Consider the following 27,517-nt stretch of genomic DNA (forward strand, 5'->3'; position numbering starts at 1 on the left):
CCTCTTCGTTTGGGCGACAGTCAATGTGACGAATAGCATTCCCCTATCACGGCCTACCAACCTCATATGCATGACAATTCCCTGGTTTCCCATCGCCATTCCAGTGTACGGAGTCTGCATGCAGACGGCAAGCGGAGTCCCATGAATCGCAATGCCATGCTACAGAAGAGGGACAGGGTAGGCGAGGGCCGTAGATTGGCTCGAAAATGAGGATACTGAATAACCGGAGAAGCTAAAAGCTGGCGGGTCAGGACCCGACCTTGACTGAGCGCAAGGCCATTGGTCAGGAACGGGACGACCAAGAGGATGGTGGATGGACTAGGTCTCATTTTGAACAGGAGTACCACTCCTCTGCGGCCCTGAGATTTCAATATGAAACCGTCGACGAAGCTCCTCCCGTGTGCAGCGACCAATAAACGAGCCCAGCAAGCGAGCGAGGCCTGGTCATTCAGCGCAGACCATCCGCGAGTCGCATTTGATCCTGGCTCGGATAGCTCCACTACATATCAGCGCCTTCAAACTAACCGAGTCTCACGACCGTTATAGATTGGTGATAGTGACGAAGCGAGCAAACTCAATCAGGCTGGCGATGGCGCCCTTTCCAATTGCACATTTTTCTCTCTCTTCGACTCTCGGAATTGAAGGACGGACATCCGTAGTGACCAGCAGCTGCGCCGTTGCCAACTAGCACTCTTAGATCGTAGAACCCGTCTTAATTGTCCGTCGGGAAGAAAACTCGTTGCGGTTTAGTGAGTGAGTCCCGGAGATTAAAAGCACAATAGTCGGGATACGGGAATAGATTAAGCGGGTAGCATCATATGAGGACCTGGACGGCTGGTGGGCGGGATAATAATAGTATCCTCCTATTTTGTCCATGGCCTGAAGGGCAGTCTAGAAGGATATGTGAGATGGTTAAGAGAACCATCCGAGGGTGAAAGAAAGGAAAGAGGCAGAGGGGGCAGCAAAGGGAGGAATTTGGGAACAAACTGGGATGCGAGGCTCAACGGCCAGCCATCCTGCAGCCACTCCTGCAGCAACAACCACCACCCCGTTTCCACTCGAGGAAAGCCGGCGGTTGTCTGACAGGGGAGTTCGTTGGTACCGTAGTTCTTTTTTATCATATCCTTATTCAATCTGTCGAAGTCGCAAAAATTGGTTCGGACCATAACAGAGTGGGTATCCTCTGGGATGGTGTATTCTGTCAACGACTCTGCTCCATACTCCATCCTAAAACTATCCAGTTTAGTATACCCGCCCATCTGGTAAGTAATAAAAGCTCCCTGTTCGAATGCGTTGGACCTTCCAAGGCAGAAATAAAAATAGACTCTGGAAATATGTACCGAGAGTGGGTGCATCTGTTCTTCTGTCCATATTGCTCTTCATTTATTTACTTATCAACTGCCGTAGCTTGCATGTAGTCTATTTATATGCACAAGTCTAGATTCAAGATATTGAGTGGTGACTGCCTGAGGCACGTTCCTTGCGACAGGCAGAAAATCGATCCTAACTTGAGCCTTATTCATCGCTACAACCACCACCACCACCTTACTTTTGGCACATGGTGGCCTAGAAGAGGACCTTGCGAGCACAACCAGACTCCCTCACATCTGGCCCAGCTCACTCCGCACTCGATTGACTTCCTTCTCCACGATGCGCATCTCAACTATAACACTAGCGAGCTGGGGTAGGCGACTCTCAACGGCCTCGGTGAAGGACTTTTGGGCGCTGCGAAGATAAGGAGGCACCAGGATCCCGTACCAGTGGATCGGATCCGAAGAACGGAACTTCTTCTTTCTTGATTTCTTGGGCTTCGCATCCACATCGGGCTCTTCTTGAGGGGACTCGGATGTGGTCGAGAGTTCACCAGCTTGGCCATCTCCCTCTTCGCATTGTGGCCGATCTTCCTCAGGCGAATCGGCATCTGATTCGGGTTTCTCGTCCGTTTCGGATTCGTCCTCTGGATGTTGAACGGTAACCGATTCGATATCAAATATACTAGATTTGGAATCGCCATTGTCGGTGTCTGTCGGTAGTGAGTTGTCCGTCTCCGTGATGTAGCGTTCCTCAGCCGGGTTGGTAGGAGGTTGTAGAGTCCTGATCAGGATGAAACCAGTTAGCACCGCGTCTTGGAAAGGTACATACATATACCAGACTCACACTCTTCTTGTCGCCTTCATGCGCTCATCATAGTAATCTGCCCCATAGTGTCGGCCCGGTGGACACGTATAGTTGGCTTGGGCAAGAGAGAAGAACCCCTACTGTTCTCAGTATCGCTTACCGCAACAAGGCCTTAAATTGTCCTCTGGCGAGATGACTTACCGAAGAGAGCTTCGACCCTAACTCAGCTTGCAGCTTCTGATGCTGATCTAAAAGGTGCAGGTACCGCTCCAATAGATTGTCTAGCGACTGCAGCAAGTCCTCGCGGGCATCTGCGACAGGAGTTTGCTTGGGTTCGGAATCCGGAGCTGGTGAAGCTGAACGGGAGGCAGGCGGAGTGGGGATTTGCGCCATTAGGATCAGAAGGTGATCACAGCGAACGATCTGCAGCGCAGGGACACTTTGTCCAGCAAGAAAACAGTCAATTGCGAGTAAAGACTTCAACCGTGGTTGTTGGCGAAGAGCGGAGCCATTCTGGAAGCCGAGGGGAAGATCCCCCGTGGAGGTCGGCCGGCGAGTCCGATAACTCCGTCATCGCGCCTCCGAGCCCAAAAGCAAAAGAATTTCCCGGAGAGCCTGCCAGCGTTTATCCCTTCAACGCTCCGCTTGCATCCCCATCCGGAAGCATCCGTTTCTTTCTTTTATTCTGCTTGTCAGAATAACTTTCTTACGGCTCTTTCTGGGATAGAAGCCCTGATCTAGTTGGCTGTTAGAGCGACTCGACTCTTGACCGGTACGCCACCTGCTTTGCGCTGTCCGAGGACATCTCAACCCTTCTGCGAAAAGCCTCTCGGAGTCGGACGTCCTCGGTAAAGACGACTTGGGCTGTTCCTCTTTGGGACCTGGAAAGCTAACGCGAATAGCATCGCCTAGCTGGACCCCCGCGTTAGCGGCCGAGAACCGATTAGAAATCCAGAATCCCTGTATCTGGAGTCCCTTTCAGCATCATCATCAACAACATCATCTTCAGCCCGTCTTAATTTCCCATTTATACAAAGTTTATAATCGCATCTCTCCACTCATATTTGCCCATTATGTCTGTGCCGACCATGCAGCGTGAAACGGCCTTCCAGGTCCGGTCTCTGGTATGCCCACCCTGCTGAAACTAGATTGCGCGAAATCCCTCCTACCCTTGTATCGCAGTGGCATTGGGGCTAACCAGTCTATCTCATGCGGACAGTTCCGCTCTTTGCTCCGTCAATCCTCCCAGTTCTCGAACTACAACTTCCGCGAGTATGCCCGCCGGCGCACGTTGGATGCCTTCCGCGAGCACCAGAAGGAATCCGAGGACCGACGGATACAGGAGTTGATCCAGGATGGACTACAGAACTTGCGGATGATGAAGGTCAGTAAATATTCTCGGATGGACATGATTAGATGTGCCCACGTTTGCCTCTACTACGCAGGCTGTGGGCTCTGAGTCAAAGCGGGGGTTGACGCTAGTGAACGAGCTGCTAATACTTTTGCAGAGGCAAACCGTTATCAGTCAGTTCTACCAGCTAGATCGGTTGGTTGTTGAGGGTCAGAAGACTGTGAGTATCCGGGGAACCTGTCTGTGACTGCCATGAAGCTAAAATCAATCGATAGGGTAAGCAGACTGGCACGGAAGGGAACATTGTTCGCCAGAAGGATACTGGGTAAGATGCACCCTTCGTTATTTGAATTTTTTGGGCCATGCTGACGTGTAAATAGTTGGGACTAAACGCCCAACGGGGTTCATTTGTTTTTTTCGCAGCGAGAGTACGGAGTTGAGGGGAATCCAGCACCAAGACGATATCAATATCATTTGGGGCCATTTGAGCCGATGGCCCGAAGATGAAGGAATAGCATAGATCGAAGGGGTTCTGTATTTTTATTGAAAGCCACTGCGCTTTAGGTAGCGATTCTTACTCTGACTCATCTGGAATACTATTCTTCGCTCTCCATTAGTCCAATCCATCCCATCTGAAACCGTAGTGGGTGGTAGTTATCATGTTTGTTCGATACTATGAGAGTTCTGAGTGACCCCAGTCACGTGCAAGGGCGGCGGCGCGGCGTTTCGCTGAGCGATCGCATCGCGCTGCTCCGATCAACCATCACCTCCAAACAGCCTCGCCCTCCAGAAAGAGTCCCTTTCTTTTCAATCGGGCAACCACACCCAGCTCCGTAGATCCACTGGGTGAGGGGCTCTCTGCCGTTATCCTGATTATTCTCCGAAGAGTGAGACTGCAGGTCCGGCGCTCATCATGCCACCTACTGTAAGCTTCTCGCCGCGAGCCACGACCCCGACCCCGTTATCGATCAACTCACCATTGCACCGAAGCTTGCCCATGCGGTATAGAACGATGCCATCGCTGATATGTACTGACAATCATCCAGTTTAGATCCTCTCGCTCTGGTCGCCAATTCGGCGATGGCGCCAACCGTAACAGAAGTCAGATCGATCACGATGTTTTCGAGGGGCTCCCTGTACGACGCTGGACACGTCAAACTCAGACCGTCTCGCAAGTCCCCAAGGCCGAAGGCACAGAAGCTGTCGTGCAGGGTCCGGGGGGGAAGTCAACCATCCCAGAACACCCAATGCCCCGAGACAGTCACCTGTTGAGTCCCATGAGCAGAGCCCTCCTGCGAGCTGCGCGAGCCGGATGCATCTACATCCGCCAAGCGTCTAAAGACTCCGAAGACGAAGAGAAAGAAGCGACTGATGGAGAGGAACAGCCACTTATCCAGAGCACCGAACGCAGTTTCGTCACGCGCAAATGGTCCGCAGTACCGAGACACCTAGAATCATCAGAAGTTGAATTCCTCGCCAAACGACGACCGGGTTTACCATCTCTATACGGTGCTGCTGCTGGGTCTACGGATGGAAATAATGCACCTGCGCCGATGAGGAGGACCAAGTTCAAGAAGGTCGATCCGGCGACCGGAAATATCTCGATTTATGAAGCCTGGGTACCGGAGGGACACAAGATTGAGGGGGAGATCACTGATGGGTCTCAAGTTTCAGCTGAAAACAGCGCGGTCACTGTGACTCCTGAGGCGCCAGCGCCCGGTACGGTCATTGAGGGAGTTGGGGTTGTCAACGCCGAGGGTGTGGTAGTCGCAGATACAAACTCCGCAGCTGTCATGACTCCTCCGAAAAGACGGCCTCCTCCCCCAAAGCGCAAGGCGAAGGGCTTTGGAAAGGGACGGAGAAAGAAGGTCATGTTTGCTCCTGGCGATGGCGCGGATGCCGCCACGGTCCATGGTTCCAATGGCTCCGGAGTGGATGGCGCTGCAGAATATGCCAAGGACGGGGATGCGTCCCGCATGTCTGGTGACCAGAATGGACAAGAAGAGGACGATGAGGAGGGCGAGGAGGGCGATGAGAGCGACGAGGGTGATGAGTCTATGCTAGAGGCCAAGACTCCGGAAACTCCAGTTCAGCGTCCCAGCACTGAGCCGCCCACCGACTCGACGCCTGTGCCCGCACCGGCCCCGGCAACTGAACCAGCTGCCAAAGCTGATTCCACAGAGGCGGCGTTGCCAACCCCTGAGCTTCCTTCAGCTGCTCCAGAACCGGCTCCAGCACCGGCTCCAGAGACAGTTGCAGAGCCAGCTGCCCCACTCCCTCAGCCAGATCAACCATCAGTCGCTGCTGAACCTCCTTCACAAGCTGCTGCTATCCAGCCCACACCAGAGGCTCCCGAGCAGACGAGTGAGGCATCAGGACAGAAAGAAGATGTGGAGATGACCGAAGCTTACCCCTCAATACCTGGTCCTGAGGAAAGTGTATCTGCAACCCCTCAGTCAGTTCCAGCTACTCAGCAACAGGAGCCCACTCCTGGCGCTGAAGATGTTCCGACCTTACCATCCCAGGAAGCCCCCCAACCTCCCGTTGCGGAAGCATCGTCAGTCGTGCCAACCTCAGAGCAACCTGTCGATAAAGAGCCTGTAGATGAGCCAGTGCAGCCAGATAAGACAACTACTGATACTGCTCAGCCGCCGGCACAGAGTGACCAGATTATGGATACGACCATGGAGGATGTTGAACCTCTCCAACAAACCGCACAGGATCAAGCGGCGGTTCCACCGCCGGCGGAACAACCGATACCCGAGCAAGCAGCTCAGACTAGTAATGTTGTCGCAGAGAACAAGGAAGTTGACCTCTTGGGTACTTTGGAAGCGAGTCTGAGCCAGCCGCCGGGCGAGGAACAGGGTGACAACCGAGGGACAGACATTGAGATGGAAATGGATGCACCTTCCCACATTGAGCAGCCTGCTGCTACGGAAACAGCTGAGCCTCTTGCGGATAAGCCAGGGGAGCTTGAGACGCAAGCAGCAGAGGATACTACCGTGGCTGCAGAAACTGCCGTTGAACCAGCTGCAGTGCCCGCTGAACCACTCGACGAACAGCACACCGAAAAACCGTCCGAGGCACCTGCACCGCAGCCTATCGAACAACTCCCCGAAGCTCCAGCAGAGCAAGTGGAAGAGCCGGCAGGCGAGCCGGTCATGGAGCAGCCAGTGAAGTCGGAATCACCTGCTCAGCCAGAGCAACCTACGCAATTAGAGCCACCTGTTCAGCCAGAACAGCCTATGCAGGAAGAGCCTGTACAGGCAGTTGAACCTGTGCAGTCAGAGCAGCCAGAGCAACCTAAGCCACCTGTTCAGCCGGAACAGCCTGTGCAGGCGGAGCCTGTAGAGCCAGCGGAGTCTGCGCAGCCAGAGCAACCGGAGCAACCAGAAGGGACTCAGCAATACGAGCAGCCTGCGCAACCATTGCAGCAAGAGCAACCCCAAGAGCAAGCCCCATCACAAGCTTCTGAGGAAGTTCCAGCCCAGTCTGCAGAGCCGACACCCCAGACTGCAACCGAGCAGCAGCCCGAGCAGACCGAACAGACACAGACCGAGCAGGCGCCTGCTGAGCTACCGTCAGAGCCACAAGCAGATGAACCACCAAAAGCACTAGAGGAGCATGTTCCCGTTAACGCAGAGGAACCAGCCGCTCCCAAGGTAGAAGAACAAGGAACACCCCTCGTCCCACCTCAACAACCAGAGGAACCCCAGCCACCCAAAGAACCTACGCCGCCCGCATTACCTGCTACAGAGGCACCACAGCAACAGCCAGAGCCAGTACCGGCGCCACAGCCCCCAGCTGAAGAACCTCAAGCTGAAGAAAAACCAACCCAAGAAGGTCCAGCTGAGGCTGAATCCAAGGAGCCGGAGCCTATCTCCGAAGCCGAACCCACCCCAGCCGAAGCCCCCTCTGCACCTCCCATCTCTGCGCCTGAGCCTGAGCCCGAGCCCACCCCCGAGCAACCAGCCCAGGAGACGACCAAACCCGAGGAGGCAGAGCAGCAGGAGCAACAACAACAACCACCAGCTGATACCAAGACAGCATGAGATGTCTCATGCCCATATCCAATAAAATATACAGGCGGACACGCTTAGAAGAGAAACTCGTCTTTTCTTTCCTTTTCTTCCATTTTCTTAGAACCAGGAATTCTTCTTTAAACCTACAGTTCAGGCGCAAGCTAGGAAACGGTGCTAGTGGCGTGCAATCACGGGGACCTGGAATGAATTTTTTATTTATTTATTTATCATCACTGTGAAACTTAACATACACGGTATATGTATGGCCTGGCCATTGGGCCTACTATTTTTATATTTCTTTTTCTCTGTTATTGTATCATAGGAGTATATCTTCCCCCCCCCCCTTTCTTCTCTCAAAGGAACTTTTACTTTCACGTCTCTTGTTTGGTGTAGCGCATTGCAGTACACATGGCATATAGTCTCTGAAAGTAGTTGCGTATGACAGGCAAATCCAATCCGCTGGTGTCTATATATCCATAAGTAGTATTCAGTAGACAATGAAAGAATTCTACACACGATACTAATTGAAGAAGTCTCCACGATTCGCCTGCATTACTACTTACAGCCTACTGGATCTATCCTTCTAACCACTACAAGTATATACTTAGTAATGAGCAGGATCCAATCCAGTACTGGTTGATATCAACCAGAGGATGTTTGATTAAGTCATCTTAGATGAGAAGTTCTCAATTGACGTTCCCATCTACTACTATCTACTAGTTACTTACTACTAACTCTCCTAGGCTCACACGGGATGGATCGTGGTAGGCATTCAGCGGACAACTAGCATGATTTGTGTCATGACACTGCCAGGTATACCTGAATATGATATATACAATAATACTTACTAGAATATCTTAATTGAACTGCTGGATTAAATAACTTAAGAGTTACACATGTATTCAATTTCTCAAGTCTGTGGACAAATGCCTGCGTGATGGTGATGGTTTAGTCCCGCCGCATCTACGGAGATATATTCCAGCAGCCAGCGTATGCCGCGTCCACCCTCAACAAGTTCCAAGCAATCAAGAGTAGACTACAAGAGCACGCAACACAATAGCAGTAATCTGGATTGAATGAATATCCTATTCTGAACAAATAAATGAAAAGAAATGCTACTGGAGCTTGAGAACAAAAAGGGAAAACAGGCTAGCTACATAGTCGATCCATACAAGACATAACAAGCAATTCAAAGCCGGGGAAGCACATCCGCGCATCAAACATTTCGTCCTAATCCAGACCTGCTTCGTGAATTGATATGAGTTGGTAGGGGGAAAAAGGGAAAAGGGAAACCAGAAACATTACATCAAACATAACACTGGAGATGAGGAAGGATATAACAGTAACAAAAGGGGGTGATACAGTTCGAAGAGCGCCATCGTAAGAAGGAAAGAAGAAAAGAAGAAAAAAGAAAAGAGGAAGGAAAAATAAATGAAGAAATTGAACAAATAAAGGCATATAAGGCAATAAGCAAACCGAAGCATCCAGTAAATCCAGCAAGGATCATGAGAAGCATAGTGAAATACCTACCTACCTACCTATCGCATTAGGGCCTAATAAGAGGGAGAAGCTGCCGAAATTATATCTCAAGAAAAGAAATAGAAGAGGAAAGAGAAACGAAAAGAGTCTGCGGGCCAGAAAGCAGGCCCGGAAAAGCCCCAAAGAAGAAAACAGAAAAGGGGTAATAAGTTGGAGTAAAAGTAAGGTTAAGCCAGAAGAGATAGATGGAGGATTCGGTTCACTACAGAAAAAAGGTGGTCGTCCAAGATACTGTTCAAGGTTCCTGAAGGACAAAGGCTGTCCTTCCCTATGCTCTTCGAAGTAATGGCGCCATGAAGCAGCCTAGATCGATCACTTTTTACTGCTTTTCGTGGCTGCAGTGCCCGTACGCTTTATCGCACCTTTGGACTTGGGCTCCTGTTTGGGTGCTTGCGTTTTCTTCTGAGCCTTATTCGCGGTAGTCTTATGATCTGTCTTCGTATCTTCCTTTTTCGTCGATTTCCTCCGTGGGTTTGCACCTTTGGCCGCAGCGAGGATTTTCGCTTTGGTGGCTGCAGAAGGGCGGCTCAATTTCGACGATGATGGAGCGGCATCCTGAGTCTTGCCTTTCGCGGCCTGGGCTGTCTTCTTGGGCACTGTGGCCCTTGCCTTGACCTTCGTGGCTTTAACCTTAGGGAGCTTGATGTTACTCTTTCCTTTAGGTTCATCCTTCTTCGCTGCTGTCCTCTTCGTCGGTGATTTCGTCGTTTTCGCGGCCTTCGCGGTCTTTTGTTTGACAGGGCTGCCTTTTTCCTTCTTTGCCTGCTTTGTTCGAGAAGCAGTAGATTTAGAGACGGTTGCACGCGCTCGCGAAACCGCCTTCTTGACGCCGGACCTGATTGACTTGGCTACCGCAAGTTTCTGTTTCTTGTTGGCGCGCGAAGATGATTCGTCGAGCGCATCACCGGACTTGCGCTTGGTTCCGGCTGCCTTGCCATTTGCCCGTTTGGTGGCAGATTTCTTCGATTTCTCCACCTTCTGCTCTTTCGCACGTTGAACCTTCTCTTTGGGCCTCGGGCCCAGAATGCCACGGCAATTTGATGAGCCACATCTGCATTGCTGGACATTCTTCTGGGAATATGGGCTAGATTCCAAAATTAGCACTGCTAATGGCTGTAAAATCCGCGCAGACAGAATAACTCACTCAAAGTTGTAGTCATAGGTCAGCTCCTCACCCGTCATGATGCCACGATCGCCAGCAAAGAGAGCCATGCGCGGTTTCCCAGCGACAGTCCACTTTTCCATCCGACAGTTGGGCTCACATGAGTGATTAACGAAGCGGGCAATAGACCCTCGAGTGGCATCAATGATCATGTTCTGATCAAAGTACATCAGATAGTAGCACTGAAGCGCCGTTAGCGGTTATAGCCATGGAAGAACCGTGACAAGGACGAACGAACCTCGTTATGCTTATAGATCGTCCGCATTCGTTTCTCACACTCCGTTTGGGTGATAATCTCACCCGTGTACTCCACAATAATCTGGTTGGGCTCAAAGGTGCGGTTGCTCCGAACACCGTACCCACGATCCGCCGTCTTGATGACTTCCACGCCGATGTTGTACTTGCCTCCAGCCTTGGTCCTTTGCTTGAGCTCCTCGAAACTGCGGTTACCGCACTCCTCACCCACCCCGCAATTACCTTCATCACACTCGTAGAACATGTAGCGGTTCTGACATTCCTCGTCGCAGCCCGTTTCTGGCGTGCACATGCACTTGGACAGTTCACAGTGCTTGTTTGCCCGCCATATACTGGACGCCTCTCCCACAAAGACGTCTATAGACCGTGTTAGCAATGGCCATCTGATCAGTCATGCGCAGAATACTTACTCTTGTTGGTCTTTCTCCACTCGTCAGGTTTGGGTTGACCAGGAGGCAGCGGCGAGAAGACGTCGAAAGGCAGCTGAAAATCGCGTCCATTCTTCAAGAGTCGGTCGCCTGCGAACATAGGCAACGGCAGCAGTTTCCGCTGAGACTGAGTCTGAGACTGAGGGTGACTCTTCCGCCTACTCCTATTCCTGCTTTGAACTGGCGGAGAGTCGGTATGTTCTTGTCCGGTGTAAAGACCATGCGCCAGCCACAGCTTCCGCTTCAAGCGCGGGACTGGTTCGGCTGGGGCGGATTGCTCCTGCGGCGGCTCCTCTGTAGACTCAACCTTGGACGGGAGATCACTTTCCGAGACCCGTCTCTTCTTGGGAGCTGGAGCACTCGGGGTAGGCGCAGGGGGTTCTTCCTTGGGAGCGGCAACATTTCGCGGCCGTAGACTGGCACGTCGATCCGGACCACTGCTCTTTTCTACCTTATCACGCGAGCGTTTTCCCAAAACGCTGGTAGCCCGGCCAACAAGGCCAGAAGCCTTGTCAAGTATACTTAACCGGGTTGACCGACGTACTGAATTGCGACGTTCAGGTTTGGCAGGCGCAGAAGCCTTTTCTTGGTCCTTGTTGTCTTCCTGGGTCAACACCTTTTCCACGCGCTTTCGTAACGTCCGTTGTTGTAGAGACACGCCGAGGTCGCCGGGCTGCGGTTCCTGAGACGATTTGGAGACGGGGGTATCTGGCGCCATTGGGTGGTCGTCACCATCCTCCTTATTCTGCGGAAGTGTTGTCTCGCTCCATAAGGCAGTTTCCATAACCGCTATGCTGTGCCGGAGGTGGGAGGAAGACTTGGACGACCTCGTCCTCTTCACTTCCGCAGCCTCGACTGCACTGGCCAGGACATCACCGGGGACCGTACGATCATTTTCATCCGCCGGAGAAGGTAATCCATGGTTATCCGCGTCTAGATGGTCACCGAGCTGGACTGCCCCTCGTAAAGAAGCGCGTGTTACACGTGTAGATCGTCGGCGGAGGGTGGGTTTCTCGTCGGTGGACGCGTTATCGTTGTTGCTGGAGGTTTCGGAGCGACTATTTTCGGGAGTGAGGAGTTGTTCGGTATATTCGAAGGCCATTGTGCCTTCGAGGTGCTCGTGCGTGTGCTTCTTGAGGTCCGAAAGGGTTGCGGGAGTCGCGGGAGACGCGCCGGAGGAACCAAGTCGGTCTTCCATCCCCAAGGGCCGCGGGAAAAGGATATGCGGTGAGAACTAGGTTTTGGTACGAGGGGCAGGACCACCAAACAGCTCGGATAAGTTGATGCCTCCAGGGATGGATTGCTGGAATTTAACGCGGGAGGGTGGTGGTTGTCAACTTCCGAGGGGTGTGGCTGACCTGGCGTGCTGCCAATGTTACGGGGGGGAAAAAGGGTGGTCAGTGGTTCTCTCCTTAGCCCAGGAGGAGACAGCTATCAGTGGTGAGCCTTATACCTCCTCAAGGTTCATATCTTAACCCCGGAAGCGGGATGAACGGTGTGAAAAAGCCGACACAGAGAACGTGTCTGAATGCTTAACCGGGGTTGAGGAGAGGATCATGGACAAGGGAATGGGGGAGAAGGCAGGGGAGGAAAGAGGAGGAGGAAGAGGAAGCGAAGAGAGAGAGAGAGGGAGAGAGGGTGCGGAGAGAGAGAGAAAGACAGAGAGAGAGGGTCGAGGAGGGCCGTAGTAGTATCGTCAGCAACCCCCGATGACGGCGCCGCGGAATGCAGTCTGAAATAAGTGCCAGACAATAAGTAGATCCCCTCGCCTCTTTGCCGAAACCTCCTCGTTTCATCTTCAACCTGTTCCTCTTCTCCGGTTCTGACCAGGATTCCACGGGCGACAAGCCCCAGCTTTGTCCTCTTCCAACCCCCCCGCCTCGCGCATCTCAGTGACAGGCCGGTCTTCTACACCCCGGACTATTCTTCGCAGCTACTATGAGGCATATAATCCCCAGCCTCGGGTTTTCCGGGCTCACCTCTTCGGGTTCCCACGCTTCTTTGACGCCAACGGCTATCTATTTTGGATCTTCATGGTCTATCTCTCGTCCAGGATCTGGATATTGTACATAGCCCTAAATCGCCTCCGATATCATGTTTCACCTGTTCTGCCGCAACAGAATCAACAACAACAGACACCCAATGGACGTACGCGTATATATAGTAGCAAGTGGGGAAAAATATGGAAAAAAAAAGGAAAGTAATGAATATCGTGAAGAGAACGTAGCCAACGGCTGCTTCATACGTGCAACTCGCTCGAAATCAAGACATGAACAGGAAGTAGGGTGGGGTATGTCAACGTATATCCGGTGAGCCCAATTGGTTCAATGAAAGAATGGCAATGTGGCGGTAACATCCATTAAGATCCTACTATCTTGGAAAATGGGGAAGAAGAAGCAAAGAAGAAAAAATAGCCCCTTCATGGGGCAAGAAGGATATTCATACGAAACGGAGGTGGGATGGAGCAGCGAGGTCAAACAACAACAATCACCACCGTTCACTATTGGGGTTGAGAAGGGGGAGGCACTTGTTGCATCTCAATGTCGTTCTGGGGCTCGACATTGCGAGGGAGATACTTGCGCTTCATCGTGCTCAGGCGCTGGTCCCCTTCCTGATAAGGCTGCTTGAACTGCATATACGTTGGGGGCCGCGGCCGCAGGAAAACGGACAACCAGTTCCGGAAGACACTGCCCTGAGTGAAGGGCCGATGGCGGTCAGCTTTCGCAAACTTGTGCGAGTTCAGATATTCTCGGGTGGTCTCGCCCCGACCGACCAGGAAGAGATGGTAAGCCCATAAAGAGGCCGGGTATGGTGCGGCAACCGCACCGTAGATCACCATAGCCCAGGGAACTCTCCATTTATCAATGGCTGTGCCAAAGCTGACATGCTCTCGTGATTTATACACCAAGATATGCGCGAGACTGGCACCAAGCAAGAACAGAGCAAGGAGGGTGGAGGACGCCACAAAGGTGAAGAAGTACCGGTAATTACGGCGGCCAACGCAGTTGTTGAGCCACACGCAGTGATGGTCAAGCGTCTCAACACAGTTGTCGCATACACGGCAATGGTAGCAGCGGGGAGGACGCCAGATACAGCAGGTCTTGCAGTACTTCACAGGCACATCCATGGCTGCAACGTCAGATGTCGCCAGCTTCACCATCACCCAGTCGTTGGTTGGTGGGCCAATCGCCAACGGATCGTCTGCGGGATCCGGAGGTGGCAGCTGATGAAGATTGCGAGGAATAATCTGGAGCGGGATTGTTAGCAATGACGCTGCATTGTCTCGCACAAATCTATGTCTTACCCCAGGATCAACGACTGAAGCGTGTATAAAAGATGAGAAGCATAAGTAGAAGAGATAAGCAAACAATATCGGAAGGGCGGGCGAGATATTGTGCCAGAGCCAAGGACCTCTTATGCAGCGTTAGCGACTCGATCTCACCAAGAGAGAGAGATGAAGTACTTACGAATAAGCGAAGAACAGAGCCGTAGGTACAAGCACGAAGATTGCTGTAGCGATATTGACGGGCTTATCCCTGGCGTTCTGGAGCCTTCCTCCGCCGAAGAAAATGGTGTTGCCGACGAAATATTCGAAGTTTTTGCCCAGACGACCTTTGCTTGTACCGGCCTGAGGGGTCTTTTCGATAGATCCAGGGGTAGAGCCGGCCGACGAAAGCCTCTCATGTGCCCGTACGTCACGGCTACTATCATGTCCCTGATTCCTGTTCTGCAGAGAGAGGAAAGAAAGCGTCGACCGGTGGGGGCTGACAGGCTCATTTGAGCCATGATAATTTCCCCCAAGGTTGAGGTGAGGTTGTTGGATCTTATAAGCCCTCTCCCTGTCGTAGAGAAGTTTGGCGCTCTCGCCCTGACTCCTTCCCGTGGTGTTACCGATAGGACTAGCATTCGAGGTGTTGCGGTCAGGGATGATAGGGTCCGTGAACTCTGTGCCTCTCGAAGGAGGAGCTTCTTGCTCTGTCGGAGGAATGGACCCTTGCGGTATCGTGCTATTCGAAATCAAGCTTTGCCTGTTCTGACTCGTATGGTCGTTCCACTCCTCCGACGTGTCGGTCATGGTCCCCTTTGTCATAGGCCGACCTCGATGAGCCTGGAGTCGCTGAGAAGACATAGGACGGAAGAAACCTTGCGCAGCGAGCGAAGGAATGTGTGACCGGCTCTGCTTGCTACTAGCACTCCCTGGCCTAGTCCATTGACTGGTCGATGTGATAGAGCTCCTGGCAGGCGGCGGTCCTCGTCGAGGAGCCGACGCTCGGGATTGCGGGGGATGCGATGAAACTCCGGTATATGTCTGGGACTGTTCTCCGTCATCTGACGCCATGTCCGTCACTCGGGACGAAATTCCTCCCACAGAAGGGGGTCGCGGGATACCGAGAACATGTTGCGGGGGCGCCGAGGCAGGCGTGTCGCTGGTTTCCGAAATCGCGGAAGATAGAGGCATGTCGTTGAGTGTGGATGGAAGATTTCTACTCATATATCACAGCAATCTAACATATTGTGGCCAGACAGGAATGAAGCGATTCGGGTTGAATGGACGGAGCGTCGTCAGTGATCACGGGGGCGCGGTGAGTTGAGGTTATCGGTAGGAATAAAGTGAAGGAGTGACGAAGAAAAGTAAAAGACGTATATTGAGGTAGACTGGTATTAAGATGAGGAAAAAGAATGTAAGCAACCTATATTGGACAGTGCTCAGTTAGCTTCATCTAAAAGACGGGATCCAGACCGGTTTCTCCCCCTGTCGGCACGCGGGAAGGGAGAGAGTCAAGCGACGAACCTTTGGGAGGAAGTTGCAGTGATTGCAAGACGCGCGAATCACGTCACATCACGGTCGCAAGCCGAAACCCAAGACTTGCGATGGCCGAAGTGAGGATGGAAGACCCCAGACACCTCAGAGCCGGGCAAGTGGATGGCATGCGCAGAGCAAACACGAGGGTTTATCGCAATCGATACCGTATGATGACTGATTGGGGGGGAAGAAGGAAAGCCTAACCAACCAGTCCAGCTTGAGTTTAGTCTCGGAGCTTAACTGGTTAAGTACTAGCTTCAGGCAGTGAGTCAGGCAGTAAGGCATACAGGCCAGCACAATGAAAAAAGTGTCAGGCCAACCACGCGGGCTGAGTCAGCAGCCGACCGGAAGCTGGCCAACGAAATGTCACCTGATGATGCGCCGGCAACATCATACGTCCGACGCCCACCGATTCTCCCACCTCCTCCCTCAAGACCCATTCGAACCACCAACCCCCCACAGTCCTCGCAGACACACGTCCGCTCCTCGCAAACCCATCACAATGTCTTCAATTGCTGCTATGGCCTCCCGCCGGGCCTTCGCCCGCCAGTCCTTCCTTCGCGCTCCCCCGCGCCGCTTCTACAGCTCCTCCAAGGTCGAGGAGGCTGGCCTGGACAAGGGCCCCAAGCGTGACCCCGAGCTCTACGTACGGACCCAATGAACCGGAAGAAATCAATTGCGATCGTTCGAATCTAATTGGTGAAATTAAAATTGAACAGGTTCTGCTCGGTGTCATGTCCGGTGCTTTCCTGCTTGCCGGATGGTGAATACTTTTCCCTTTTCCCCGATTTCTTTTCATAGTGTGTCAGCACGACCAGCATACAACGCTCAATTGCCAAAAAAATTTCTCGGCACTACTACTATATTCAACAATTGATCGACTCAAATTAGCTAACACTGATTTTTTTCCCCCCGGTGAACAGGTACTTCGGCAGAAAGCCCACCTCCGTCACCTCCGAGAGCAACGTCCGCATTGGCGAGAGTGCCATGCCCTGGGAGCAGGCCGACGAGAGTGGCAAGGTCTACAAGTACCAATACCACCCCCACGGTGACAAGAGCCAGCCCCTGCGCAACGCCCCCAGCGCCTTGAACACTGTCATTGTCCCCAACGTTACCCTGCCCGTGGTATTTACTGCCCCAATCCCCATGTGGTTGATATTCGCGACCAATATCCGTCAATGCCGACTGAATCACTAACAAACGATTCCCTGTCTTTTTTAGGACCTCCACGAGCGCTACAACAAGTACGGAAAGGAGGAGTGGGACTACTAAATAGTTCACCATCTGCAATTGCAGAACAAGGCTGTGTTGTTGAGATCCTAGGAAGAAGTTGAGGCAGGTCGGCGCTGATCGCTGTACACTAAAACTTGTGAAGACTAGAGTATGGGGTGAGACCGTTCTTACAAGACCACTGTGCATAGTTTGTTGTTTTGACGAGGTTTATTTGGAAGATTGTTTTCGTTGCGCTTACAACCAAGTTCCAATCCGTGATAAGACATGTACAATCAAGTAGGCCGCTAAATCCAGGAACACGTAAGTAATCATGTACAAGAGTCACATTTCGTTAGACCAAAAGTAGTTGGACGAGCAAGAGGGAGGAAAAAGAAGCCAATTATTGCTAGAAAAGAAGTACAGAAGAAGTAGATGAGAACAGCCAAAGTTTGAAACCAGTACAGCGATCCCTCACAAATGCTTCTAGTCTATTCAAGATTTGGTAGCCTCATTGGCCTCACTGGCCGGCTTGGGGTCAGGCGAGCCGCGCTGCTCCTGGGAGCTTCCTTGCCCGGCTACTGAGGCTGGGCCGTCCTCCACAGCCTGAGGTGGCTGTCTTCCAACAGTTTCAGGGTTCTGACCTTCAACGTCGGGGTGAGGCGGGGCGATTTGACCGTCGATCATGTCGACAATGCGGCCGTTCTCCAGGCGAGTCTTCGTCTCATGACGGCTCTCGAACTGGACCTTACCTTCCTTCTTCAACTGAGCAACAAGTTCTTCGTCCAGCACGTTTCCGTGTTGATCACGGTATTCCACACGGGCCTTGGCAGTGTGCCGAGCCCGGGGCGTGACACCCGGTTCCTGGGCCTCCTCCTGCAGGACTTCCTGGTTCTGTTGCTGGACCTGCTGCGGGACCTGCTGCTGCGGTGGTTGTTCCATCACAACGGGGGGTGCTTGTTGTACCGATGCCTGAGTCGTGGGGATGGCCGCGTGCGTGTCCACAATTTGGGTCACATACTGGTCAAGCTGTAATCATGTCAGCATCTACAACATGCGTATTGGCTGCGGTACCCGGGAGACTTACGCTAGTGTAGAATGTGTGGCAGTCAAAGTCCCAGCTGTCCATGAGCTTTACACTGTTGCAAGCGTCCTGTGTCCAGGGGTTGCCGTAGACCAGAGGCGAGTACAGTGTGAAAGTAAAGATGCTAATCGCAAGGAAGATACCGGCCAACACTTTGCCGATAACAGGGCGAGATGGTATCCCAAGGCTCTTAATACGGTTGGCAAGGAAGTCGAATTCCTGACAGAGGGCGATAATAGCGAAATAGAGGGCAGGGAAATAATGGTGCAGGAAGAGCTGTCGCGCCATGAGGTAGAAGGGGAAGTAGTGGAAAGCCCAGCCAAGTACGCTGGTACCGATTTCGTAGTCGAACCGCTTGAAGTTCACGTTGTGGTAGTCACCACAGCTCCGCTGCCAGCGAAGAACAGAGACTCCCTTGAAAATAATGTAGATAACGATGGCCGCGGTTGAAGACCACCAGATGAAGGGGTTGCCCAGGAGGTAGACTTGGCGGTGATCCTTGCCCCAGAAGTTGATGCCACGGAGGAGGGTTGGCCAGGAAGGCGGGCGAGAGTCCCAAGCGTGCGATTCAGTTAGGCCCGCGTTGGTAATCCACATCACCTTCTGCAGCTCCCAGAACTTGCCGAAGAAACCGGGGTTCTTGTAGTTGACCTTTTCAACATCGTCTGCGAGCATAGGGTGGCTGTTCGACTCAATGTACCAGATGCTGTTGGGCAAAGTAGCTCCTCTGGCACAGGTCACCTCTTGCTGGTCGAAACCCCACTCGGGAAGCTTGACTTTGTGGGAAAACAAGACACAGTTAGTCATGATGTGCACCAGACGGAACTTGGTCTGGATAGTCCGCAGTCGCTTCTTCGCCTCCTCACCCTCAGACAGAGACTTCACAATTTCAACACGGAAGAGATCATTTGCATCTCCCGGGAATCCGTCGTATCCATAGGCAGACACCTCGAATTGCCAATCCACATCTGTGACAGGAGGCCGCTCATCATGCGAGTGAATTCGTCTCCGAGTGATAAGGTGATTCAACCTGATCACAGCTCCGTCTTCGATATACTCTGCGGTGATGTTGTCCCAGGCCAAGGGGCCCTCCACTGTTCCGTAGGGACCAAGAGGCTGAGTCTGGTTCTCAAGGACGAAAATGTTGTTCTCATCCTTGTGGGGGTAGAGCGTTATCTGCTGCTGCTTGCTTCCCGTGGGGTACATGTGATTGTGAGAATGAAGATAGCCTCCTTGGGTGTTGAGGTGACGGATGCTGACGCGAGATCCAAATGCAACATCGGCGGGAACGTCCTGCATCCCCTTAGAGTTCAGGGTTGCTTGGAACTCGGACGACATGAATCCATCTCCATCGCCGGGGTTGACAAGGCACAGGAAGTGGATTCCAAACATGGCGCAGTAGAAGCTGAGGGGAATAACAATCAGGCAGAAGACACGAGCAAAGAAGTGCTTGAACCACAGGCGCTGTATGATAAGAGGTTAGCCCCTGTCTCAAGCAGATCTAGATCGATGATTGGAAGCACATACCGGTGTGACATTCTTCGGATCGCCAAGCAGCACCCACAGTTGGAGAACAGTAAGCGACCCAACCCAAGCAACGGTGAAGAGTCCAACCCATTTGACGCTCAGAGTAGCGCCCAGAGAGAGGCCAGTTGCCACGAGCCAGAACCACCAGGGTCCACGGAAGGAATGAGAAGGTCCCAATTCCTGTTGGTTGGTAAAGCACGTGAAAGACAATGCGGTGAGCGCAGTGAAGAACACCAATGGGGAATCCAAGAGAATTAAACGAGACTGAGTAATGAGACCGTTCTCTGCTTTGAATCAGCTTGTGCAATTGACCAGTCGGAGAGGCGTGGAGGCATACCAAAGATGACGACACCGGCACCTAGCACCGCAGTAATAGTGCGGCATCCCGATGCCCTCAATGTCAGAAACATCAATGGGATCGTGAGAACACCCAAAATCGCCGGAAGCATGCGCATGGCAACATATGGTACGCCCGGTTCGAGGTAATCCTTTCCAATGTCCTTGAAATCGAATTCGCCATCAAAGCCCGCCAGCCAGCCAGCAAGTGTGATGAGCAACTTGGCAAGAGGAGGATGGACATCCATGAAGAAGCGGCCCTTGATGTACTTTGTCGCAAAACCTCCGAAGCTGTCCGCCATGCATTAGAACAAGATTATCTCCGGCATATGCGGGGGCGGAAAAAGGTATGCACACGTACTGGACTTCGTCGAAGACAACGCTAGAAGGCTGGTAGATCCTGAACAACCGGACCACCGCCGCAACAATGGTTACCAGAGCCAGGGTTTTATAGTCGGAGGAGGGAAGATAGAAGATATTGTTGTCCGTAACGCCATCGGATGCATAGCTCGAGGAGGCCGCGGCGGCCTTCTTGCGGCTCTTGGGACCCGGAGAGCGGCTGGGAGAGCGTGAGGATGATTTTGGCGGCGGCGTAACCGCCAAGGTATCTTTGGATTTGGTCGCCATTGTCGAAGGCGTTTCGAATAGGGAATTGAAGAGAGAGGAAAAAAGAAAGGAGTGGACAGGAGACTGGTCGCGGGAGGGGTTCAGAAGATCCTAAAAGCACGAAAATAAAGGGCAATTGATCATCAAGAGCTACCGCGGGCAAGCGAAACAATGACGGAGCCCGTTACTGCACAATGCTCCAACTCCAGGGGAGCTTCGGACCACCCCCGCTGAACAGGCACAGATGTAGATGGGATGGGGGTGGGTGTTAAACAAAAAGTGGACAATCAAAAGAGAGTAAGAAGTTATTTCAAAAAAGAAGCGCCATGACAGAGAAGAAGTGGGACAAAAGGGGACCGGGAAAGGCAGAGAGTGAGAGGGAAGATGATGAAGAGCGAGCACAGCACGTGTGGGACGATTAGGGAGGCGGACGAAAGCGTCGGCCGCTTTAAGGCCAGATCGTCGGCCGCAGTTGTGAGAGACTCTTGGTTTTCTGCCCGTCAGCATATGCAAGGCCCCCATGCACGCCGCCAGCATCAGCCTCGTAGGGGCAGATTCATTCTAGCTATCTCTAGTCTACATTGCTCTTCATTCATGTAACACCGTCCAAGCTTTGAGCCATGACAATAACAACAACAATGATAATAATAATAATCAATTATGGATGTTGCCCCAGCGTTCATCAACGGTCAGTTACTAAGTAGATTGATTGACAACGCCAGGGACTGGCCCATCGTGGTTTAGCCTCGGGCCAGTCCAGCCAATCATCAGCTTCCATAGTTATGCGCGCGGGTAGCCTGTCCGCCCGCGCTTAGTCTCCCAGTAGCCGCGCCCAGAAATGAAGTCAACCCGAAAAGGAACATCGCAGGTCGCCGAATCGCCTCAGTCTGGACTCTCTCATCCAATCCCCGCGTCCTCCCCATTTTCATCGGAGTGAGCACCATGGCATCTGCAAGTAACGGAGGTACTCCGCTGCCGGAAGAGGTGAGCAAGCCTCCTGAGGGCGTGGTCTTGCCACCCAAGGATATTCGAGGTAAGTTTGTCCATGCCTCCGAGGCCTGTGATGGCCGAAAGCTGACATTGAAACAGCTATCGTCGAGAAAACGGCTGGCTATGTCGCTCGAAACGGTGTCGTCTTCGAAGGTACGTCACGCTCTCGAATGCTAATTTACTATTCGAACCGCGCAGCTCACGCGCAGACTCTTAGATCGCGTTCGTGAAAAGGAACGGAACAACCCCAAATTCTCCTTCCTCAACCCCGGTGACGCCTACGCTCCCTTCTACCAATGGCGTCTCGTCGAGATCAAGGAAGGACGAGGAACCGCAGTGGCAGCAGGCCGACCAGGAGAAGCGACCCCCGCAGCTGAACCAGAGAAGCCCAAGGGCCCCGAAGAACCCCCGGAGTTTCACTTTTCTGCACGGATGCCCATAATCAATGCGCAAGATCTGGAAGTTGTGAAGCTTACAGCTCTCTTCGTCGCCAAGCGTGGGAAATCATTCATGACTGCGCTCTCCCAAAGAGAAACCAGAAACTTCCAGTTCGACTTCCTGCGCCCGCAACACAGTCTCTACCAGTTCTTCACCCGACTCGTCGACCAATACACCATCCTCCTCCGCTCCGAAGGCATCGACGCCGCCACAACAGAGAAGAAGCGTCTCGCCGACCTTGAGCGCAACGTTCAGAACAAATTCCACGTTCTCGACCGCGCCAAGCAACGCGCCGAATGGGTGAAATACCAAGAACAGCAGAAGCAAAAGAAGGAGGAAGAAGAGGAACAAGAGCGTATCGCATACGCCCAGATTGACTGGCATGATTTCGTCGTCGTCGAAACCGTCCTCTTCACCGAAGCAGACGACCAAGTCGACCTCCCTCCCCCAACCTCTCTCAACGACCTCCAATCCGCCTCCCTCGAACAAAAAGCCATGATGTCTCTCAACCCTCTCCGCATCGAAGAAGCCATGCCCACCGAAGAGGAAACTCCCACCTACTACAACGCCTATCCCCAACAACAACCCGAACCCATCATCCCCGCCGGCCCCGCCTACCCCCCTCAAGGCCTGCCCCCTCAACAACCCATCGTTCCTCCACCTATGTCCACCGCCGCCCAAGAAGAAGAGCAATACATCCGGGAACGCATGGAAGCGCGCGAGCAAGCCGCCGCCGCCAAAGCCGCCGCTGTCCAACAACCCCAACAACAACAACAACCGATGCGCATCCGCTCCGACTACGTCCCCCGAGCCCAAGCCCGTCGCCAAAACCCCACAGGCGCCACGGCGCTCTGCCCCAACTGCCACCAACAGATTCCTGTCGGCGAACTGGAACAACACATGCGCATCGAGCTGCTCGATCCGCGCTGGAAGGAACAACGCGCCAAGGCCGAATCCCGCAGCGCAACCACCAACCTGTTTACTGTGGACGTGGTCAACAACCTCAAGCGTCTGGCCAGTCAACGAAGCGACGTGTTCGATTCCGCTGCCATGCCTGGGTCTGGGGCTGTAGATCCCGAGGAAGAGGCCCGGCGCAAGAAGATGGCTGTCGAAGGAGCCGTGCCTGGTTCGGGGCCTGTGCCGCCGCCGGTGGTCGGACCTGCCGGCGCGCCTCCTAATCCTCAGAGTATGAATATTGAAGAGCAGATTAGGCGCATTCATGAACGGCAGGCTATGACGAGGAAATAGATATTACGTTCTTCCCGTTTAACTCTTTCATGATGTGTCTATTTGGGCCTTTTCTTTTTCTTTTGTTACACTCTTACCTGGCATACTGGGAATTAGGATCTTTCATTATATTGTTCACTCAGGCGTTTTTGCAGTTGATGAAGGAGTATGTATACGTGGTTGATAGGTCTTCTTTGAGCAAGACGTATGTCGTCTACACTTCAGTTGTAAAATCTCGATAACATTTCATGTTTGATCTGGGTATTATGCCTATAAGCCAAGAACACTAGTAGACATGTTGCAGGAGTTGCCCATTAGTCTACTCACATATTATGTACACCATTTACGTTTACGTTACGATACAAAAGATATCTCGAGTATATCATGAATTTTTGCTTTACCTAATGCTACTATGTGCAGGTAAAGCCACCGCCTTGAATTTCTGCATCATCCGCCCCATGATCCCTGAGATCTCTGCCACCATGTATATCGCGTAAAAAGGAACAATCGCAATTGGATGCACCGGGGATAGCAACAGAAAGAAATGTATGCTGCAGAATTGGAAAGTGCCGGAAGGTCACTATTCCATGTAACAAAGAAACGCAGAATTCACTGAAATGCGAGGTCATAGTTCATCCAGGAGTACCTTCGCGCATCGAAAACATTCGCATCCCGATAGCGTTTAGCAAACAAGAGGTGCAAGGAGGTACAGACGCGAAAAGGTAAAGAAACTTGGGGAGAAACGAGATACACAAGAAATGAAATCAAACCCAATAGAGAAGAAAATATGTATACAAAGGAGAAACAAGAAAGAACAAGGTATTAATAATACATACCCCATGCCGCTCTTGACTGATAATATGTCTCGGATGCAAAGGACAGGATCGGTGAGGAATTAAGCAAGCAGGCATGGCTGAATTATACCGGTATATGGGAAGAAGATGAAGTTTGAAAAGGGGTGGGACCGCGCAAATGTAGTCGGAACCCGAAATCAAAACCCAAGTAGAGTGCAAGACAACGGTAGAACGTCCGCGTCATCGAACGATAAGAATCGTGGGTCAAATCAGCATTGATCATATCAGTTATCACCATGTTTTGTGGTGTCGTGGTTGATTGGCGTCTCCTCAACTTGAGTTGGGAGCTTAACGCTATCAGCTTCATCATGTGTAGGTTCAGGAACGACAACCTGCACATCAGGCTGTTCGTGCATGTCATCAACGAGGTCTGTCTTCACGACGGGTGCGCTAGCATCCGTGGGAGAGACCGCCGCGCTGCTGGCTGTAGATTCTGACTCGGAGGGAGCAGACACAAACGGATCGTCAGCCACGGAACCCTCGTCATGGTTGTGCTCGTCAATCTCGCCTAAGTTCTTTGTTTCTATGGTGATATCCTCGGGGACGGTGGAGATGATTGACCGCTGGCAATCATCACGACCATCGGCAACCGGAGCCTCAACATTTTCAGTAGATGTAGGGATATTGCCTTGGAAGCCATTGGCGTGAGCAAACAAAGGGATAATTCCACCTCCGATGCGTGACCAGAACATTCTCTCTCTTAGCCGGATCGTTTCATCCCATGCATCCTTCTCCTCTTCGGTATCGCCAATGCGGACATGGCCGTCAAGGATGAGACGGAGGTATCCAGTGAACTCGCAGCTGGAACGGACTCTCTCTAAACACAGTACACACAGCGGATATCGCTGGGCGGTCTCGCTATCGGACGTCCGGAACCGATGGGTCCTCTCGTTGGTGGGACCGTTTCGGCGCTCGCCACACATTGAACAAGGAAACTCATATTTCTTTGCTGAAGGCGGCATGGGTTCGACCAGGAGAGTTCCATCGCAGATCCCGCTCAATACTGAGCGCCGCGTTAGCCATGAGATCCCGGGCGCAGCATCAAGCCGGAGGGTCGGTTCGATGTCTTCCGAAAGCACGCGCTTGTAGAAGCGGGTCTCCTTGAGAGGGATATGGGAAGTCACGGGCTGTGGGGAAGACACGCTTCCATTAGGAGAATGTGTTTGAGATTTGGCGGGAGATGACGACGCTGAACCAAACCCACTAGCCAAGCTCATGACGTTCAAGCCAGTGTAAGACCCACTTGTGGCCCGACTGGCAGGCTTGGAAGCTCGAGATGTAGTGAAGAGCTCCCGAAAATCCTCGTAAGCTTGAATATCGGTTCGACAGACCGGCTTGATCAGATGGGGGAAACTGGTGGACGGTCCTGGAGTGAGTTCTTCTAGAGTTGGGATCTCCTCTGGTATGTCGGGGATATCAGAATTCTTGCTGATGTGCAAAGGATGCCGCGGCATAGTTGGTGATGACGGAGCTGTCGAGATGATTGTGCGAGTCTCACTATCCTCCTTGGCGATGTTGGGTCCCTGCAAAACGGACTTTAACTCGGCCAATTGTTCTTGATGCGATGCAAGCAGTGCTTCGGTATCTTTGACTTGCGAGCGCAGCTGCTCGTTTTTCTTTTCTACGGCCTCACGCTCAAGCTTGGCCGCCGCGACCATCTGTTCAAAAGGTAATAAGTCAATTGATCGACTCGACTGTACAAACGTCGAGGGAGCTTACCTTGTTGGCCTCTTCAAAAAGCGCGGCAGTTAGTGTTTCTAATTCTTGTTCAATGCCCTTCTTCTCCTTTTCCACAAGGGCGCGCTGAGCCTTCTCTTCAGCCAAGGCAGCTTGTAAGCGCAACATCTCGTAGTCCACGTCGGACTTCTTGATCAAGACTTCCTGATCAATGTCTCGCTTGTACTTTTCGTTTTCCAACTCAAGGACTCGGATCTTGGCTTGTGCCTGCTCCAATTCCTGACGAGTGGCGACTAGGTTGTCATCAAGCGTCGTCTGATTGTTGATCGCCTGGACCAACTTGACGCTCAAGGCTGCAACCTCGTTGCTCAAATCTGGATGATGCGACTGAGTTGACTCTGGCGTCTCCGAGTCTTCCGAGTGGCTCGCAAGTCTGGGGTCTTTCAGAGTGCTAAAGCTGGTTTCCTGGAAATTGCCGACACTGGACGAGCGGACGCCCGGTGTCGGTTTCGCAGTGGCAGTTCCAGACAAATCATTGGTGGATCTGGCTTTCGTGACGGTCTTGTCGGGGGAGAGAGAGTTGTTCTCGGAGGAATTCGACCGTTTGTGGCTGGTGGGGCGTGGCAGCATCGTAGATGGGGATAGGAAGTTGTGGCGAGAGTAATAAGTATGGAAAGCAATAAAACTGCCACCAAGATTAGCAAGCAAACACAGCAGAGGCTAACTGCATCAGAGGTGCGTGGATATACATACTCGGCCATGGTGATCGTGAGATGTCGACACGGCAGATGCAGCAGAACAGGGTATCACAGCAGAAGGAGGCGCGTATCACAACCACGTATATAACAGACCGGCAACGCTTCGCATCTGCAAATCCTGGCAGAGACAAGGGCTGGTTGAGGGTATATGCATGAAAGGATTAAAGCAGGGGGGGAAGTAGTAACGTGACGTCCCCGCCAGCGCGCAGACTGGAGAGGAATCAGCCAGTCGGGGAACGAAGCATTGAGTCGCAGAAAAGGAGCGAAATGCAATTCGATAGAGAGCGGAAGCCGCTGAAAGAGGGGGGGATGAACGAGAGGCCGCGATAAGTAGGGAAGGATAGACCGGAAGGATGACGATTAACTGGAGGCGAGAGCCGGTTGAGGGAGATAAAGGAAGGGAGAGACGTCTTAGCGGGTAATCAGTGGACGTAACCCCTCTTTCGTCAAGGCAGATGATGGAATTTAGTGGGAAGATTAGTGTAAGCTAGTAAAATTAGTTGAAAGTAAATTATAGATAGAAAAAGGTGGTCAGCGACCGGGGGGAAGAACAAATGAGGAGAATAAGAAGAGGTCGACGACGACGACCAGAGAGTAGCAGAGACAAGAACAAGAAGAGCACGACTGCAGGCAAGGCCGGAGTTGGTACGGCAAGTGGATTCAGGTCGCAACAGGCAGGCAGTCAGTCAGTAACAGTAACAGAGTAACATTTCCACAGTACGCCTGACTCGGTATCGCCGCTCTGCTGCCGTATTTACGGTTCCGATACCGGGTCCACTCGGCAGAGAGCCAATCATCAACACGGAGGCAAACCACGGGCGCTTAGGGATTACCAAGTCAGGAAGGTCGATCGCCTCCCGGCGCGTCTCCGGTGGTGGACAATCACAAGGGCCGGCTTAAAGCTTGGGGCTGGCTGCCATTCCATCCTTTGGTTCATTCCTCGGTGTGGATGAAGGAAAAAGGCGGGGAAGTTTCTAAGCAACTACTACTACCACCAATACTACTATAACCAAGTTTGACTGACTGTCCGAGAGCAACGCCAATTGCTAGATTACGTATGGTATGGGTGGTTGTAATTATTTCCCCCATCACTCGCGCCACGTTCCCATCCGGCTTAATGGTTCCCACTAGG

General features: G+C 52.4%; 9 protein-coding genes across 9 annotated transcripts; 4 read left to right on the forward strand and 5 right to left on the reverse strand.

Annotated features, from left to right (window-relative positions):
- Window positions 1-1,601: 1,601 nt before the first annotated feature.
- Window positions 1,602-2,511, reverse strand: An11g09830 (uncharacterized protein; the record flags this gene model as incomplete). Its single annotated transcript, XM_001394904.1, has 3 exons — window positions 1,602-2,094; window positions 2,158-2,255; window positions 2,320-2,511. 3 exons carry the CDS (start codon window positions 2,509-2,511, stop codon window positions 1,602-1,604), a joined length of 783 nt encoding a protein of 260 aa, XP_001394941.1.
- A 680-nt stretch (window positions 2,512-3,191) lies between these two features.
- An11g09840 (uncharacterized protein) lies at window positions 3,192-3,859 on the forward strand (the record flags this gene model as incomplete). The annotated part of the gene is made up of 5 exons (XM_001394905.3): window positions 3,192-3,242; window positions 3,338-3,502; window positions 3,627-3,689; window positions 3,745-3,794; window positions 3,850-3,859. 5 exons carry the CDS (start codon window positions 3,192-3,194, stop codon window positions 3,857-3,859), a joined length of 339 nt encoding a protein of 112 aa, XP_001394942.3.
- Window positions 3,860-4,382: 523 nt separating this feature from the next.
- Window positions 4,383-7,521, forward strand: An11g09850 (uncharacterized protein; the record flags this gene model as incomplete). The annotated part of the gene is made up of 2 exons (XM_001394906.1): window positions 4,383-4,394; window positions 4,516-7,521. 2 exons carry the CDS (start codon window positions 4,383-4,385, stop codon window positions 7,519-7,521), a joined length of 3,018 nt encoding a protein of 1,005 aa, XP_001394943.1.
- A 190-nt stretch (window positions 7,522-7,711) lies between these two features.
- On the reverse strand, window positions 7,712-11,977 carry An11g09860 (uncharacterized protein; the record flags this gene model as incomplete). The annotated part of the gene is made up of 10 exons (XM_059750523.1): window positions 7,712-7,771; window positions 7,861-7,957; window positions 8,055-8,074; window positions 8,220-8,274; window positions 8,340-8,357; window positions 9,026-9,044; window positions 9,393-10,114; window positions 10,175-10,347; window positions 10,431-10,804; window positions 10,858-11,977. The coding sequence occupies 10 exons, from the start codon at window positions 11,975-11,977 to the stop codon at window positions 7,712-7,714; spliced, it is 2,658 nt and encodes an 885-aa protein (XP_059606391.1).
- A 1,398-nt stretch (window positions 11,978-13,375) lies between these two features.
- Window positions 13,376-14,950, reverse strand: An11g09870 (uncharacterized protein; the record flags this gene model as incomplete). Its single annotated transcript, XM_059750524.1, has 2 exons — window positions 13,376-14,288; window positions 14,343-14,950. The coding sequence occupies 2 exons, from the start codon at window positions 14,948-14,950 to the stop codon at window positions 13,376-13,378; spliced, it is 1,521 nt and encodes a 506-aa protein (XP_059606392.1).
- Window positions 14,951-15,977: 1,027 nt separating this feature from the next.
- On the forward strand, window positions 15,978-17,013 carry An11g09880 (uncharacterized protein; the record flags this gene model as incomplete). Its single annotated transcript, XM_059750527.1, has 4 exons — window positions 15,978-16,325; window positions 16,399-16,442; window positions 16,603-16,804; window positions 16,900-17,013. 4 exons carry the CDS (start codon window positions 15,978-15,980, stop codon window positions 17,011-17,013), a joined length of 708 nt encoding a protein of 235 aa, XP_059606393.1.
- A 370-nt stretch (window positions 17,014-17,383) lies between these two features.
- An11g09890 (uncharacterized protein) lies at window positions 17,384-20,462 on the reverse strand (the record flags this gene model as incomplete). The annotated part of the gene is made up of 5 exons (XM_001394910.3): window positions 17,384-17,917; window positions 17,976-19,436; window positions 19,500-19,783; window positions 19,837-20,126; window positions 20,197-20,462. The coding sequence occupies 5 exons, from the start codon at window positions 20,460-20,462 to the stop codon at window positions 17,384-17,386; spliced, it is 2,835 nt and encodes a 944-aa protein (XP_001394947.1).
- Window positions 20,463-21,383: 921 nt separating this feature from the next.
- On the forward strand, window positions 21,384-23,117 carry An11g09900 (uncharacterized protein; the record flags this gene model as incomplete). The annotated part of the gene is made up of 3 exons (XM_001394911.3): window positions 21,384-21,474; window positions 21,531-21,584; window positions 21,649-23,117. The coding sequence occupies 3 exons, from the start codon at window positions 21,384-21,386 to the stop codon at window positions 23,115-23,117; spliced, it is 1,614 nt and encodes a 537-aa protein (XP_001394948.1).
- A 1,057-nt stretch (window positions 23,118-24,174) lies between these two features.
- On the reverse strand, window positions 24,175-26,388 carry An11g09910 (uncharacterized protein; the record flags this gene model as incomplete). The annotated part of the gene is made up of 3 exons (XM_001394912.1): window positions 24,175-25,608; window positions 25,670-26,312; window positions 26,381-26,388. The coding sequence occupies 3 exons, from the start codon at window positions 26,386-26,388 to the stop codon at window positions 24,175-24,177; spliced, it is 2,085 nt and encodes a 694-aa protein (XP_001394949.1).
- Between the last annotated feature and the right edge of the window lie 1,129 nt (window positions 26,389-27,517).

Source organism: Aspergillus niger (genome assembly GCF_000002855.4).
Source record: "Aspergillus niger supercontig An11".
NCBI classification, from domain to species: Eukaryota; Fungi; Ascomycota; class Eurotiomycetes; order Eurotiales; family Aspergillaceae; genus Aspergillus; species Aspergillus niger.